The sequence below is a fragment of the Diaphorina citri genome, unplaced genomic scaffold (assembly GCF_000475195.1).
Source record: "Diaphorina citri unplaced genomic scaffold, Diaci psyllid genome assembly version 1.1 scaffold703, whole genome shotgun sequence".
NCBI lineage: Eukaryota > Metazoa > Arthropoda > Insecta > Hemiptera > Psyllidae > Diaphorina > Diaphorina citri.
This window is the reverse complement of record NW_007378136.1, coordinates 32,317-49,520: the sequence shown is the minus strand read 5'-3', so window position 1 is coordinate 49,520 and position 17,204 is coordinate 32,317. Positions and strand designations below refer to the sequence as shown.

Below are 17,204 nucleotides of genomic sequence, written 5' to 3'. Positions count from 1 at the left end.
TATTTCTGCGGCATCCATTAAAATTAAAAATCTGTTGATTTGATCTGAAAATCAATAATAAAATGTTGGTACCTACCTATTTCTATTTTATATTGAATTTTTACATTAATACCTAATTCAGAAGTTTTTAAAGACAATAAAATCTATTTTGGTTCTACTTGATAATTTTTGACATGAAGATGGAATTTATGCTTCACTTATGTCTTCTCTCTGTTTGTCCACAAGCGCACAACATCCATGTCACGAAAAAAGACATAAAACATACCTAATACGCCTTGAATATTATCTGCTTTGCAAGATGCGTTGCATTTAGTAATTTGACACATCCACCAATTTTTCCCTTGAAATCACGGTAGGTAATTTGGCACATGGCACATTCACCAAATAGAAAGGTTTAGTATTCTATTTCTTAAAATAAATTCATTGAATTTCAAGAAATACTACATCGTTATGGCACAATTACCTACCAAATTTGTAGATCATTATTTATTTTCTTCAAATTTCAAAATGTTCAATAGGTGGTACCTACCTATTACGAACAAAATGAGGTCCAAGTTTCAAAGTCTTCAATACCATTGCCCCAAGACCCCCAAGTTGAGAACGGCTGCCATCGTAAAGTCGAAATATAATAATAGCAGGTAATAATAGTACCCAGGTACAGTAGAACCTCGATTATTTCAACGTCCTTTATTTGAACTCTCTTTATTTCAACCCCAAAATCCATTCTTTTTTCTATCTTTCAAAGGATATTCTATCTTATCAGGGGAAAAGATCATAGAAAGTGATCATTTCAACCTCGATCATTTCAACTACCCCCAGTCCGAATTAGTTGAAATAATCGAGGTTCTACTGTAATAATAATACCCAGGTTATACCTATGAAATTTGATGGCAATAGAATGAGCAATGATTGATGGGTTCCAATATTATTTGGAATTGACATTTTGGCGTGAGCAGAGGTGACGTTAAATTCCTACCTGAGCTCCAGTGGCGAATCGTTATGTTTTCAAAATGGAAAGCTATAAACAAATATTATAGAGCCATATACGTACTTACGGTATGCCGATCTACTTTTAGGTAGGTAATCTTGATAATCTTAGAATCCCGGTTCAATTATCAGTGACTATTTTCGGTGAGTGGTAAGAAGTAGGGGAGTGAAAAAATCCGTAGACTAAAAACAGAGTGGCGTGGAGAGTATAGCGGACAGAGCTTACAAACAAGCGAATTACAAAGCAAACAAAAATAAATATAAAATAAATTTTAAAAATTGCCGCCGGGACAGAGGGTTAGAAAAAATGGCTAACAATCCCACACTATCCTTGCTTAAGTTACCACTCCAATGCAAAACTGTAGAAACAATATCCTATCTCACCTCGTCCGAGCTCATCTCAGCCCGGTACATAAACACACCCTCAAGGAGGTAAAGAGAAGCGACGTGTTCAAACCGCATACATCTGAAGGCAAAAAGCTCCATGCTTTCGGTTCCACTTTGTTTTTTAGCCATAGAATCCAATACTGACTATTTTCGGTAAGTGATGGTTTTCCCTAGTTTGCATGAAGGATACGCCACTGCTGAGCTCTCATTCAAAGAACAGGTACCTAACTACGTATCTAGATGGGTAGAAGGGTTGGTGGACGAGAGAGGGAGGGCTCCAATTTTTTTTTTGGTCTGTCCTTCAGAAAAGAAAAAAAAAAATAAGTTCGAGGGGTGGGGTTAAATACGGCCCTACGGTCTGTTACGTTTAGTTTAAAAAAATATGAGTGTTTCACCGCCGTTTTTATTTCGTAGCAATGAAATAACTGCTACATTACGCGTGTGTGGTCTGTGTCGTAGCATGCCCATCCCGTAGTATGCCTCTCATCAGATGGGCGAGAATATCGTCGCCGTACCTATCCAGAATCTACATACAGAGTGTTCAAACTTATGGGGCCCCACAGGAAATTAAACCATAAAATCGGTTTTTTACCCCAATAGGTTTAATTGTTTCCGCAGTGACGATATACCTACTACTCTCCATGCATTTCGCCTACATAATGTAGGGCCTACATTACAATATCGGCCCAGACTGTCACACAAAAATAGTGCTAAATTAAAATAGATTGGACTTGAGTTAGATAAACTTTGATAGTTTTTAATGTTTTTATTGAGTCATTTATCCTTAATTATTCAGCTTGTATCCGTTTTTGACCACGACATAAAATCAATAGACCAAGTGGACATCCTGGTAATAGACATAGCTATTATAGACAATAAATAAAATGTACCAATTAGATCGCGTTTACAGTCTTTTTTGGGTCCTTCTTTGAGTGTTAAGAGCCTCTTTCAGGCTCCTCTTTTACCATTTTTTAGAGCATCGCCAGAGTAGGACAGTGAGCATCAAGTGATTTTTTTAGTTCCGTTTTTGATCACACTAAAAATCTATGGTCCTCCCTGTACTAGAAATTTTATATGTATCAATAAAATAATAAAGTGTACCAATCAGATCGTGTTTAGAGTTCTTTAGTGCCTTTTTTTGGGCCCTTGAATTACCTACTCTTTAGTGCCTTTTCATAGGTCCATTACTCTCTTTAGAGCAGTTTAGGATAGTGAGTTTGAAGTGATTCTTTTAGTACCGATTTCGGCCGCTCATATAATGGACTATTCCTCTCTGTTTGACTACTCAGTGGACCCATCCAGTCTGGTTGCGGCCGCCGCTGGTGGCGCGCTGGGATGGAATGCCGTCACCATTCAGGAAGGCATGCGGAAATCCCTGGTCCACTTTGACGACATTTCGAAATTCTTGGCCGCCAACCGAGCGGTAAGTTTGTTATTGTTATTATTATTATTTTATTTTTTTCATGTGCGGAAATCCCTGGTCCACTTTGACGACATTTCGAAATTCTTGGCCGCCAACCGAGCGGTAAGTTTGTTATTGTTATTATTATTATTATTTTATTTTTTTCATCTACTAATAATGGCCGAAACCTCAATCTGAGTTTAAACATCCTTTAAGTTTAAGTCGAAGGTTCGGTAAGGTCAAAAGCTTTCTTCAAATCAGACTAACTGGTGAGACTATAAATTGTTGATTTCACTAATGGGTGAATAGGGCCCGTGAAGTTTCAATAGGGTCGAAATCTTTCTTCAAATCAATGTACTTAGATCAACTAGTAAGTCAATCAACTGGTAGATTAGTAGATGTCACACTCTCAGACCGGCTGATAGCCCTGGACCTGTTGGACAGTCTGAGCGTACGTGGCCGGCATTATGTAGTCAGACGAGTCTACAGGCTACAGGAGAATATCCTAAGGTGGATTTCTCATCTATTGCGATTCAGGTCGAGCCAGCCAATTTAACATGGCTAGAGCTAGAGACCATCACCCCGGTGTATAGCAGATACAAAAAGACATAATCTTTTCTTTATTCTGCTATCGCCATTCGGCGAAAGCTAGAGCCGCTACAACAACAACATTGGAAGCAGTAGCAGTACTAAAAGTAGGTACTGGAAGCGCGTCTATTTTCAGACTAAGGGGTATTGGTATTATGGTGGGGGTACCTCTATGCATGGGGAACGGACGGGTAGGAGGGAGAAATTAGTGGTAGGGATACAATGGAGGGTTAGAGGTACTTATACCAATTGAATAGCTTGGGGGGCTAGTAAGAGGGGAAAATGATGGAGGGGCTGATGTTGGTTATTTGATGCAAACCCAGAAATGAATATTAGAACAATAATGATGCAGATCGAATAGAATTTCCCCATATCAAAGCTCAAACACTCAAACCTACAAAAATCTCTTTAAATATTGAGTAGCTTAGAGGATTTGTAACTTTGGGAACTAGGGTTCGAGTCTCAGTATCTAGTTTGAAAATTTAGAAGGTGAAGGTGAAAATGCGTAGGTACCTACTCTTTTTTAAGTTTGTTGTTTTCATAACATGTTAGGAGACCCATTTTATTACCTATCATTGTTTCTTACCTACTTTCTTTTTCAGATTCCCAGTCACAATCAAACCTTTAACGACTAGGGTCACTCCTTGGAAGGGTCTCTCAAATTATCGCCCAGACCTGATACTGACCCATACCGGCGGGCAAGATCACTTCACGCCCCTCAGAACTCTCTCAAATACGCCAGAGAGAGATGAAGATAGGGAGAGCAGAAAGAGAGAGAGAAATAGCAGAGGTTGAGAGCAGAAAGATGAGATAGAGGGAAGGAGAGAGAAAAAGAGAATTAATATGAAAAGGATTGAGAGAGAGAGAGAGAGGAGGAGGGGGAGGAGGAGAGAAGGAGCAGAGAGGATACGAATGAGTGAAAGAAGAGAGAGAGAGAATGAGTGAAAGGAGAGAGAAAGATGGGCAAAAGGGATAGAGAGAGAGAGGGAAGACGAGAGGAAAGGCAGAGCAAGAGAGGCAAGAGAAGAGAAGAGAGAGAGAGATATTGAACTTTAAATAATGTACGAGAAAGAAAGAGAAAGCTTCGTCAATTTTCTGCTGAAAATAACATTACTGAATTACTGATTTTACATTCTGAACTTTAAATAATGTACGAGAAAGAAAGAGAAAGCTTCGTCAATTTTCTGCTGAAAATAACATTACTGAATTACTGATTTTACATTTTCCTGAGTGTTTTTTGCTGCCTTTGATTTTTTCCAAGAACTTTGATAGAAGGATTACGAGTAGAAGGAACTTTAACACTGCTAAAGAAAAGTCTCATCTTCCCGAAAGCGGAGAGAGAAGGAAGACAGGATAAATGAAAGCCAGCCGTTTCGAGTATGTACATATTTAGGATAAATCCTTTCCGGGCGAATCCAAGCGCTTACAAGGCAGACGCGCTACCATCCAAGCGCTTACAAGGCAGACGGGCTACCAACTAAGATAACTAGGCTGGCCATTTTTATTTCGTCTGACAACAGCCCCTATTTGAAGTCGGCATAACGTTTTATTAATGGCGCGTACAGTTTGTGCATCTGTACCTTATCGGTCAGGCCCGATGAGGTGCTCGTCAGGTAACCGGAAGTACGTGGGTTCGAAGCTCGAATTTATAATGGTTGGGGGTCCAGTTGCCCACGAAATTTAGGATGAAAACAATGCAGGTACAATATACGTAATTAGGCGCATTTGCATTTATTATAAAATCCTCTTTTCTTCTGCCCCGTCTTCATCTTCTTTATCGTCCTCTTCTTATTCCCTTCCTTATATTTGATTTCTTCATGTTTTTATTCCATTAAAGAGGAAGACTCCTCCTTCTTTATCTTTTTCTTCCTCTGTACAACTACAAATCCATTTTTATTTCGCCCAAATTACAAAAAATAAAATAAAATCATTTAAATAAAATCCATTTGGGTTAGTAACACCTACTCTGTTATTCTGTACGTCTAGCGTGCAATTTTTAAGGGGTTTAAAGTCATTGTGTAACTGCTAGGGTCTTTGGACTCTTTGATTAGTTCCTGGTAGGCAATAGGTCTAGGTGGAGGCCCCATTCAAAATTCTGGACGGAGCCAGCACACTGTCAATATCACGTCAGAGGAGAGAGAAGTCATTTCTAATAATATGACACGATAGGTAGGTATTTACCAAATTCTTTTTCAAATTTCGTAGTTTAAACATTTCCTCTTCTCCTCCTCCTCCTCCTCCTTATGCTTCTTCTTGTTCTGCTCCTCCTTCTTTTTCTCTATTCTTCTGCTGCTGCTTCTTCTTCGTCTTCTTCTTTCTGCTTGAATTAATTTTACTTTCTCTCCTCTTCCTCCTCCTACTACTCATCCTCCTCCCCCCCCTTTTTCTTCTCCTCTTTCTTCAACGCCTCTTTCCCTGTCGAAATAAGAGTGCAATATGTCTGTTGTTCTAAATACTCAAATCCACGACATCCATCATCTATTGCCTCTTATTTCTTCTTCTCCTCCTCTTCTTCTTCTTCTTCTTCTTCTTCTTCTTCTTCTCCGTTCCCTCCTCCTCTTCTTCTCCTCCTCCTTTTCCTCTCCCTCCTCCTCTTTCAATACTTCATTGCTTTAACATAGATCATATTTTGTTATTGTTTCAATTGACGCGTTTTATTCACGGAGGCCCCAGATGAAAATCGAGTTTTAAGTTTCAAGTAAAATCGCTTAAAAGTTCTTGATGTTTGCATTGTAAAGTATATTGGGAGGATTTAACAAAAACTCGTGGAGGTATCTTTGTGAATCATTGAGATATCAACATGATTCTTTTTGGGGCAGATTTTTAACATTTCGCATTAGGAAAGCTGTTCCACAGAAAAAGGGCCTAGGCAGGGTTCGGCTCTTCTTGAATAAAATCCTCCAATCGTCGTTGAAAAGGAAGTAAGAAAAAAAGCAAACAACATAAAATAAATACTTATAATTTCGTTTTAACTTTCTATTTCCATTCAATACCTACATTATTTTTTATTATTTTTCTTGTTGCTTTTTCTATCTACGAAAGACCTAGTTTTGCTCGATTTAAATTACCTATATTATTTTCGACATCCCTGAACAAACAAACTCAGTCCCAGTATGTGCTGATTTTTTTTTGGAATTGCTTTTGCTTTTTATTTGTTTTTTCTATTTTTTCTTTATTTAGTTTTGTTTATTTGTCGATTTTTTTTTAATGGCAGTTTTCTAGTCAGATAGGACGTCAGATCGTTTATCAATACTCACTGCTTGTTAGTTTTTTATTCGATAAAATCATATGTTTTGTTTTTTGCATTTTTACTTTTTCAACCCGGCAAAATCTTTTGTTTTCACGTTCTTACTGTTTTTTTTGTGCTTTGGAGACTTTAGTGATCGAGATCTCTAAAAATTGAAAAAATAGTGCTGAATTAAAATAGATTATCTTTCACATAGAATAATAATAAAAATAATAAAGTGTCTGAATTAACTCAATTTACCCACAAATACAATTGAAAACTAAAAACAACTAATAACTTTTTGCCCAACCGTTTCAATTTTAATAAATAATTTCCTGAACATGTGAATCATTTTTTCTGTTTTGTGATTTATTACGTTTTGTGACTCAAAGTTTTGACAGAATTGTGAATTTCTGACAGTTTTGACGGGGCTATTAATTTTCCGGATTTTATATCTTGTTCTGTGTTCAATCGTTTTTTGACAGTTCCCGTATTGGTGCTCGTCAAATTAAAGATAGACGTGGGACAATGGATTTCCCTTCCATTTTGGTTTGAGGTAAGTCCACTTAGCATGGTTTTGTAAATAATTTCATGCCGAGTCCATACCCATCACGTCAAGAGAGGGGAAACGAACTTTAGAAGAGGGAAAAAAACTTTAGAAGAAGGGAAAAAGAACTTTAGAAGAGGGAAAAAGAACTTTAGAAGAGGGAAAAAGAACTTTAGAAGAGGGAAAAAGAACTTTAGAAGAGGGGAAATTCCGAAAGGAAAATACAAGAAAAAAAGACAGGATAGAAATAAGACAGCCGTTCCGAGAACGAACCTTATCTGCTCAAGATAAAATTGGCTCAGGTGGGAATCGAACCTACGAACTAGCGCAAGAGGGAAAAATCAAATTGTATGAACGCCTGGTATCTGTTTATATATGCAATGTGCCACGCATGACACATCTCACACCCTTCTGACCCTTCTCTAGTTTCCTAACCCCACCTTCTCTCCCTATCGTTTGTGTATTGTAAATTCCTTCCCCATCAACAAACTTTATCAGGACTATTCAGGATGCAATATTGAGCGCGTTGTCATGTTTTATTTGGCTTTTGCAATGGCCTTCAAAATGTAGAGAAAATACGGTCTATCAGGGGCGTATCCAGGATTTTGTACCGAGGCGAGGGACGAGAGAGGGAGTGCTCCTCAAAATCTTCTCCTCTCCCTTCTTCCTTCCATTTCTTCCTCTTCTTTTTCACTTCTCTTTCTCAGCTTTCTCCTTCCTTATCACTATCTCCTCTTTATTAGACTTCTTCTTCTCCTCCTTCGTCTTCTTCGTCTTCTTCTTCCTCCTCACACTACTCTTTTGTTCCAAATAAAATACTTACAGATCAAATGTGATTCAAAGTTACACCTGTGTCTTCCTCTTCTTTTTCACTTCTCTTTCTCACCTTTCTCTTTCCTTATCACTTCCCTTTCTTTATTTCCTCTTTATTAGACTTCTTCTTCTCCTCCTTCGTCTTCTTCTTCCTCCTCACACTCCTCTTTTGTTCCAAATAAAATACTTACAGATCAAATGTGATTCAAAGTTAACAAACTATCAGTTACCCCCTGTATGCAGTATGTTGCGTTCTATCTTCGGACGCTTTCTATGTGTATTATTTTAACTTTAGTCAATACATCCTATTGATAGAAAATCCGAGATATTTTTCCAAACACTTGACCCATATTTTTAATATCGATTCCACCGGTCCATCGATCTTTAAGTGTTTTCGCGCTCATCTCAGGTGTAAAAAGAAAAAAATACTTTAGTCAATACATCCTATTGATAGAAAATCCGAGATATTTTTCCAAACACTTGACCCATATTTTTAATATCGATTCCACCGGTCCGTCGATCTTGTAAGTGTTTTCGCGCTCATCTCAGGTGTAAAAAGAAAAAAAAATCTTCTGCCAGATTCAAATTCTAATAATTATTATCTTTCACATAGAATAATAATAAAAATAATAAAGTGTCTGAATTAACTCAATTTACCCACAAATACAATTGAAAACTAAAAACAATTAATAACTTTTTGCCCAACCGTTTCAATTTTAATAAATAATTTCCTGAACATGTGGATCATTTTTTCTGTTTTGTGATTTATTACGTTTTGTGACTCAAAGTTTTGACAGAATTGTGAATTTCTGACAGTTTTGACGGGGCTATTAATTTTCCGGATTTTATATATTGTTCTGTGTTCAATCGTTTTTTGACAGTTCCCGTACTGGTGCTCGTCAAATTAAAGATAGACGTGGGACAATGGATTTCCCTTCCATTTCGGTTTGAGGTAAGTCCACTTGGCATAGTTTTGTAAATAATTTCAAGCCGAGTCCATACCCATCACGTCAAGAGAGGGGAAACGAACTTCAGAAGAGGGAAAAAGAACTTTAGAAGAGGGGAAATTCCGAAAGGAAAATACAAAAAAAAGACAGGATAGAAATAAGACAGCCGTTCTGAGAACGAACCTTATCTGCTCAAGATAAAATTGGCCCAGGTGGGAATCGAACCTGCGAACTAGCTCTTAGATACAAATTAAAAGGCAAACGCGCAAGAGGGAAAAATCAAATTGTATGAACGCCTGGTATCTGTTTATATATGCAATGTGCCACGCATGACACATCTCACAGGTGGGAATCGAACCTGCGAACTAGCTCTTAGATACAAATTAAAAGGCAAACGCGCAAGAGGGAAAAATCAAATTGTATGAACGCCTTGTATCTGTTTATATATGCAATGTGCCACGCATGACACATCTCACACCCTTCTCTAGTTTCCTAGCCCCATCTTCTCTCCCTATCGTTTGTGTATTGTAAATTCCTTCCCCATCAACAAACTTTATCAGGACTATTCAGGATGCAATATTGAACGGGTTGATATGTTTGATTTGGCTTTTGCAATGGCCTTCAAAATGTAGAGAAAATACGGTCTATCAGGGACGTATCCAGGATTTTGTACCGAGGCGAGGGACGAGAGAGGGAGGGCTCCAATTTTTTTTTTGGTCTGTCCTTCAGAAAAGAAAAAAAAAATAAGTTCGAGGGGTGGGGTTAAATACGGCCCTACGGTCTGTTACGTTTAGTTTAAAAAAATATGAGTGTTTCACCGCCGTTTTTATTTCGTAGCAATGAAATAACTGCTACATTACGCGTGTGTGGTCTGTGTCGTAGCATGCCCATCCCGTAGTATGCCTCTCATCAGATGGGCGAGAATATCGTCGCCGTACCTATCCAGAATCTACATACAGAGTGTTCAAACTTATAGGGCCCCACAGGAAATTAAACCATAGTAGGGATACAATGGAGGGTTAGAGGTACTTATACCAATTGAATAGCTTGGGGGGCTAGTAAGAGGGGAAAATGATGGAGGGGCTGATGTTGGTTATTTGATGCAAACCCAGAAATGAATATTAGAACAATAATGATGCAGATCGAATAGAATTTCCCCATATCAAAGCTCAAACACTCAAACCTACAAAAATCTCTTTAAATATTGAGTAGCTTAGAGGATTTGTAACTTTGGGAACTAGGGTTCGAGTCTCAGTATCTAGTTTGAAAATTTAGAAGGTGAAGGTGAAAATGCGTAGGTACCTACTCTTTTTTAAGTTTGTTGTTTTCATAACATGTTAGGAGACCCATTTTATTACCTATCATTGTTTCTTACCTACTTTCTTTTTCAGATTCCCAGTCACAATCAAACCTTTAACGACTAGGGTCACTCTTAGCTTAGAGGATTTGTAACTTTGGGAACTAGGGTTCGAGTCTCAGTATCTAGTTTGAAAATTTAGAAGGTGAAGGTGAAAATGCGTACCTACTCTTTTTTAAGTTTGTTGTTTTTATAACATCTTAGGAGACCCATTTTATTACCTATCATTGTTTCTTACTTTCTTTTTCAGATTCCCAGTCACAATTAAACTTTTAAGGACTAGGGTCACTCCTTGGAAGGGTCTCTCAAATTATTGCCCAGACCTGATACTGACCCATACCGGCGGGCAAGATCACTTCACGCCCCTCAGAACTCTCTCAAATACGCGTCCAGGATAAATTCTATCGCCGGCTCTGATCACTCCTCCCCGCCCAAATCACACTAGTCTTTTGACTCTTCTCCCTCGCAGGGAGACAGCTTCACGCCCGCCAGGATTTCAATTTCCCGTCCAGCGTCAAGTCGCCGAGACCGCCGGCAAAGCTCACTCCTCCCCGCAAAGATCACACCCAGTCATCTAACCCTTCTCCCTCGCAGGGAGCCAGATTCACGCCCGCCAGGATTTCAATTTCCCGTCCAGCCGCCGAGTTTCATTCCGGGCAGCTCTGGAGCACATATTTGCCGCCCAGATGGAGGCCTGGGGGCAGTTCAACGTGGAGGCGGTCAATATTCTAGGCGGCCGAGAGGATGCGGTCCACGGCGGCAAACATAAGACGGTAATATTCTGGAATCATAAAAAAGTTGATTTTTTTTTAAAATTTCTATTGTTATTTTTTTTTTCTTTTTTTTTCAAAAAATATAGGTAGGTATGATGTTCCTTTCTTTCAATTTTGTGTATGAATTGGGGGAACCCAGCGTTACCCCATCCATTCATTCACCACACTCAGTAGTGCTTAACATCAGTGTTTCATAGCAGATACACTGTTTAGCTCTCGCAACAGACGGAAAGAGAGAGATGAAGATAGGGAGAGCAGAAAGAGAGAGAGAAATAGCAGAGGTTGAGAGCAGAAAGATGAGATAGAGGGAAGGAGAGAGGAAAAGAGAATTAATATAAAAAGGATTGAGAGAGAGAGAGGAGGAGGAGGAGAGAAGGAGCAGAGAGGATTAGAATGAGTGAAAGGAGAGAGAAAGAGAGAGAGAATGAGTGAAAGGAGAGAGAAAGATGGGCAAAAGGGATAGAGAGAGAGGGAAGACGAGAGGAAAGGCAGAGTAAGAGAGGCAAAAAAAACACAATATTTACCTAAGATCACAATTTTTTTTTTTTTTTTTAGTACCTAGGTATGTACTCGTATGTACAATCCTTTTTATATCCATTCTGTACTTTATGCAACGTCAACTGTTTGCCTCCTGTTGTTCACCCATCCATTCATTCACCACGCTCAACGGTGCTTAACATCAGTTAGCCCGACCCTGTTAGCCCTCGCTCTACTGAGTTCTATTTCGAGACCCCTCATCTTCCCCGTTTACGTTTTACTCAAATAAATCTGAAAATAAACTTCACATCTCCGTGAAACAGAGTCGGTATTATTAAATTATATATCGAAATGAAGACGATATGCTGTTAGCGTGTGTAATTTTACACAGGGTACAGCTAGAGCCAGAGAGAGAGTGAGTGAAGCGCCCTCCTGTTTACCAGGCGAGTACCGGAGGCGTTCTTTACCACCTAACCCATATGAAGGTCAAATTTTGATGTTCTCAAATTCCATGCCTCGGCTGGAATTGAACCCGAGACCTCCTGTTTCCACCGAGACAGGCTATCAACCCATAAGGGCCGAACTTTTTTCTCTCTAATGGATATTGCTAAAATTTAACCGCTTCTAACTCCGGACCGGTACTGACGGTATCTTTATAAATAAAATTAGAGAACCTTTCTATTTTCAATTTTTTTTTTTTTTTTTTACATGGGAAAAAGTGTGGTAATGGACGATTTCGACCGTAAAATCTCCAATTAAAGTTTAGTTAGTAAAATGCACCCATTGCTTACAAAGGTCTTAGGTAGTTTTGGTAGATACATAATTACATATTAATTTCCATGCCTCGGCTGGAATTGAACCCGAGACCTCCTGTTTCCACCGAGACAGGCTATCAACCCATAAGGGCCGAACTTTTTTCTCTCCATTGGATGATAAAATTTAACCGCTTCTAACTCCGGACCGGTACTGACTAAGTATGTCAAATAATAGTGAAAATGGTAGGAAATTTTGTTTTCTAACTGATAGACGGATTCCCGATGCAATCTGATGTGGAGCGACCGAGATATTAGCGAAAAAGAGAGAAGGGTTTTGTGAAGTTCGGTGTGAGTGGTGTGACTTTAATGTAGGCCTCGGCTCTCATGGGCTAACACTTTTATTTCAATATGGGACACTTAGGACAGACCAGTCCACGAATATTTCTCACCCAGTAAGAATTTGAGGAGACTCCAATTTATCTGATCGACGGATTCCCGATGCAATCTGATGTGGAGCGACCGAGATATTAGCGAAAAAGAGAGAAGGGTTTTGTGAAGTTCGGTGTGACTTTAATGTAGGCCTCGGCCCTCATGGGTTAACAACTTAACACTTTTATTTCAATATGGGACACTTGGGACAGACCAGTCCACGAATATTTCTCACCCAGTAAGAATTTGAGGAGACTCCAATTTATACATCAATTTTTTCTTCATTCCGAAGACGCTATTTTGTTGTTTTTCGTCTGAAATTTCGTTTACGTGTGCCCGTAGCCCGTTTTTCGTTACTTTTTCTTTTCAATTAGCAGTTTTCAATTTCCATCGCAAAAATGTGAAACGAGATAAAGGGATTAAATTTAAATAATAACTTGAGAGAATAATTTTCTAATCCTCCATTCACTTAGTTTCTGTAAATAAAATGTAATCAGGTATACCTAAGAATATAATATATTGTTCTCCCTTTAACACTTTCTATAACAAAAGCTAAGTTTTCAATTTCCATCGCAAAAATGTGAAACGAGATAAAGGGATTAAATTTAAATAATAACTTGAGAGAATAATTTTCTAATCCTCCTCCATTCACTTAGTTTCTGTAAATAATATGTAATAATACCTAAGAATATATTGTTCTCCCTTTAACACTTTCTAACAAAAGCTAAAATAGTAAAATTCTGTCCTATTTAAATAGCAAGAAACTTTTCAGTAATGATGAAATCTTATTAGGTACTCAGAAGAAAAATAACATAAATAATTAACCTGAAAAATATATTAATTATTATACTCCTATAATAAAGAATAAACCGTTTATTGTAATAATCTGTAGTCCATCATACTGGCAACTGTTGTTCATATAAGTTCATCTTCCCCGTTTACGTTTTACTCAAATAAATCTGAAAATAAACTTCACATCTCCGTGAAACAGAGTCGGTATTATTAAATTATATCGAAATGAAGACGATATGCCGTTAGCGTGTGTAATTTTACACAGGGTACGCATCAACAAACTTTATCAGGACTATTCAGGATGCAATATTGAACGGGTTGTCATGTTTGGCTTTTGCAATGGCCTTCAAAATGTAGAGAAAATATGGTCTATCAGGGGCGTATCCAGGATTTTGTACCGAGGCGAGGGACGAGAGAGGGAGAGCTCCAATTTTTTTTTAGTCTGTCCTTCAGAAAAGAAAAAAAAAATAAGTTCGAGGGGTGGGGTTAAATACGGCCCTACGGTCTGTTACGTTTAGTTTAAAAAAATATGAGTGTTTCACCGCCGTTTTTATTTCGTAGCAATGAAATAACTGCTACATTACGCGTGTGTGGTCTGTGTCGTAGCATGCCCATCCCGTAGTATGCCTCTCATCAGATGGGCGAGAATATCGTCGCCGTACCTATCCAGAATCTACATACAGAGTGTTCAAACTTATAGGGCCCCACAGGAAATTAAACCATAAAATCGGTTTTTTACCCCAATAGGTTTAATTGTTTCCGCAGTGACGATATACTACTCTCCATGCATTTCGCCTACATAATGTAGGGCCTACATTATAATATCGGCCCAGACTGTCACACACACACCCGTCAACCGTGTATTTGTCGGCATAAAACCACAGATAATGTTGCTTTCAGCTCCAAAGGCTACCAGAATATGTAACAATAATCATTGAAGAGGTCTATTGAAAAAGGGCTCAAAGATAAAAATCCAGTTTTATACCCACGGACCAATGGCTGAAACTTTGGAACTAGGCTCTAAGGACCTCAAAACGTGTTTTGGCTCTAAAAACTGACCATCGAAAATTTTGCCCGAATACCTACCTACATTACTTTCCTTTCTATAGGATAAGGAAAGTAAAAAGATGAATATATCCAGTTTTATGTTTGTAATTTACCTCCTCTTCTTTCTTCTTCTTCTCCTCCTCTTCTTCTCAAAAGTCTGAAGTCTGTCTCTTCTTCTTCTCTCCTCTCCTTCTTCTTGTTCTCCTCCTCCTCCTGCCCTTGGAAAGAGGAAGGAGAAGAAAAGAAAGAAGCCCTTTTAGCCGAAAAGGAGCCATAACAGGGTGAGGGTCTTCTTGCATGAAAGATTTCAATGTGGAGAGGGATTGTTGATATAATCGGAAAAGACTGGAGATGCATTGAAGTAGGGGAGGAGAAGGGATGAATTGAAGTAGGGGGAGGGGATGAATTGAAGGAGGGGAGCGAATGTATTGAAGTATTGAAAAGAAAGAGGGAAGGGTTAAGAATTAATAATAATAATGAAAAAAAAAAAATCATAATAAAAAAAAAATAGGCAAATGTTTATGAGCCCTCTAAAAAAGGAGGTACCTACCTGCTTCCAACATACCCGATTAAACGCATATACCTAATACCTATTAACAAATACCAGTCTAATATACAAATAAAAATATCAACATAGGTACCTACTTACCTAATCAACAAAGTATAATAATAAGTACCAACGCATTTTGACTACCTATTTAAACTGCCATTATTCTCTCTTTTCATTCCCCATTTACAAGCCTTCAAAGACAGGAACCTACAGGAATACCAACCTAATAAAATAATGATATAAAATAATACATAGTAAAATAAAATAATGACTCCATTCAAAGGCCAACCCGGACTAATTAAATGCACAAAGTGAACTTTACAACGTTTGTATTTCTGTACCTATTTTTTGTGCTTCTCCTCGTTTACGTGTACATTTTATTTGCATAAAACAAACTATAGAACATTTTTACAACACACATTTTTTAGAACATTTTTTACAAAACATTTTGTAGAACATTAAAAAAAAAACATTTGTTTTCTTTTTTATATAATAATATTCTAAATAATATCTATTCATTGAGAACCTTTTTGTTGAATATTCATTGAAGTTTAACAAAGTTGACCTTTTTTTCCCCTTAGTGTGCTTTTAGTGGATTTTTAATTGTGTTTGATAAAGTCGGATTTGTTTTCTAATTGATCAGTATGGAAGGAGATGTCAGTATCGATAGCGTTTTATCATTTGTTCTTTATATCTATTCACTTTATTTTTTCATTTGTTGTGGAAATCAGGGTTTTGCTCGCTTCAGTAGGAAGTAGGTATCCCGAGGTTCTTGCTTGATGATGGACTGAAAAAAGCTCATTTATTAAATGGAATTTTATAAGTACCTATAACCCAAAACCACCCCTCAACAAGGTCCTTGAGGCGAGAGAGAGAAAGATAAAGAAAGAGAGATTATCTTAAAAGCAAATTTTGAGCAGAAGGGCCTGAGTTCGATCCCGGGCATGACAGGAAAACAGTGCCAGTGCTTACCTTTTAGTCAAAATTGTGTTCCTGTACCTTATCTAGGTACATCTACATACCTAGTAGCTACGTACCTAATGATTAGGAATAGGGACCAATTTTAAGTAACTATTTTTCATACTGACATTCAACCTTTCACTGATCATTCTCGTTTCAAAATCCCCGCACAATGGTAAAAATGTAAAAAAAAAAAAAAAAAAATCATCATCATCATCTCATCCTAAATTATTGCTCCACTGAAAAATCACCCTGGCCTCTATTTTTCCTGGATGAGGCCTTAATCTTCGGGTCATCAGGTGTGGACAACAACTTGCTCTTGAGTCATTCACAAGTTTACATTGATGATGGAACACGGGAGTTTCTGCGGAGTCCGTTCAGGGAACGGTAAGTTTTTGTGGTGTGAACGCTCTAGAGAGGTTTGAGGGGCATTTTAGGGCCTCGCTACGGAGATTTTGGGGTCTTAATCTAAAATGATATACCAGCCCTGGTAACTGACTGAGTGACTCACCGTATACAAAATTCTAACCCCACTTCTAGATGGCTAGGAATGTAGTCAGTATATGATTTATATGCTAATTAATATATCTTGCTTTATCCCCCTGGAATTTCACAACTCACTATTGAAAAAAGGGGTCCTCCAGGCAACATATTTTATACAAAATAATATATAGCGCGGTTTCTAAATACTGTCGAAGCTGTCTGATTGGGATTCCTCTTAAATGGGAACCTGGATAAAGAGAAAAAAATTGCTAGTCCCTTGGATTCAATCGGCACAGGTTTGACTATCTGATCTCAATCGGCACAGGTTTGACTGTTAGCGTACTTGATGAAATAAATTTCTGGCACTATCTGTTCCTCACACCAGTCTAATAGTTAGGTACTAATGTATCTACACCCGAGTCTCCAGTACTTCATTGAGATGGGTCGAGCAGGATCTGAGTACACAGTCTAGACCTCATTGAGAATAGTACTTTCATTGAGATGTGAGGCAACGATCTAGCACCAGTCTAATCTGTACACCCAGTCTATACGTTCCATCTACCATAATCTTTCTGGTAATCTACGTTCGAGCATAGTTACTTCCTCCACAGACGCATTGGCCATCCAAGTGCGCGGGGCTGACCGGGTGCAGCAGGGGCATCGTTGAGGTAAAGGGTTCGAGGA

General features: G+C 38.2%; 1 protein-coding gene across 1 annotated transcript in view; it reads left to right on the top strand.

Annotated features, from left to right (window-relative positions):
- Window positions 1-2,380: 2,380 nt before the first annotated feature.
- LOC103511333 (F-box/LRR-repeat protein 7) overlaps window positions 2,381-17,204 on the top strand; it is a gene marked incomplete at its 3' end in the record, with an annotated part of 46,828 nt that continues 32,004 nt past the window's right edge. The window contains exon 1 of the mRNA XM_026825123.1: window positions 2,381-2,797. Coding sequence (XP_026680924.1) covers window positions 2,633-2,797 — 165 coding nt within the window. The remainder of the gene's footprint in view (window positions 2,798-17,204) is intronic.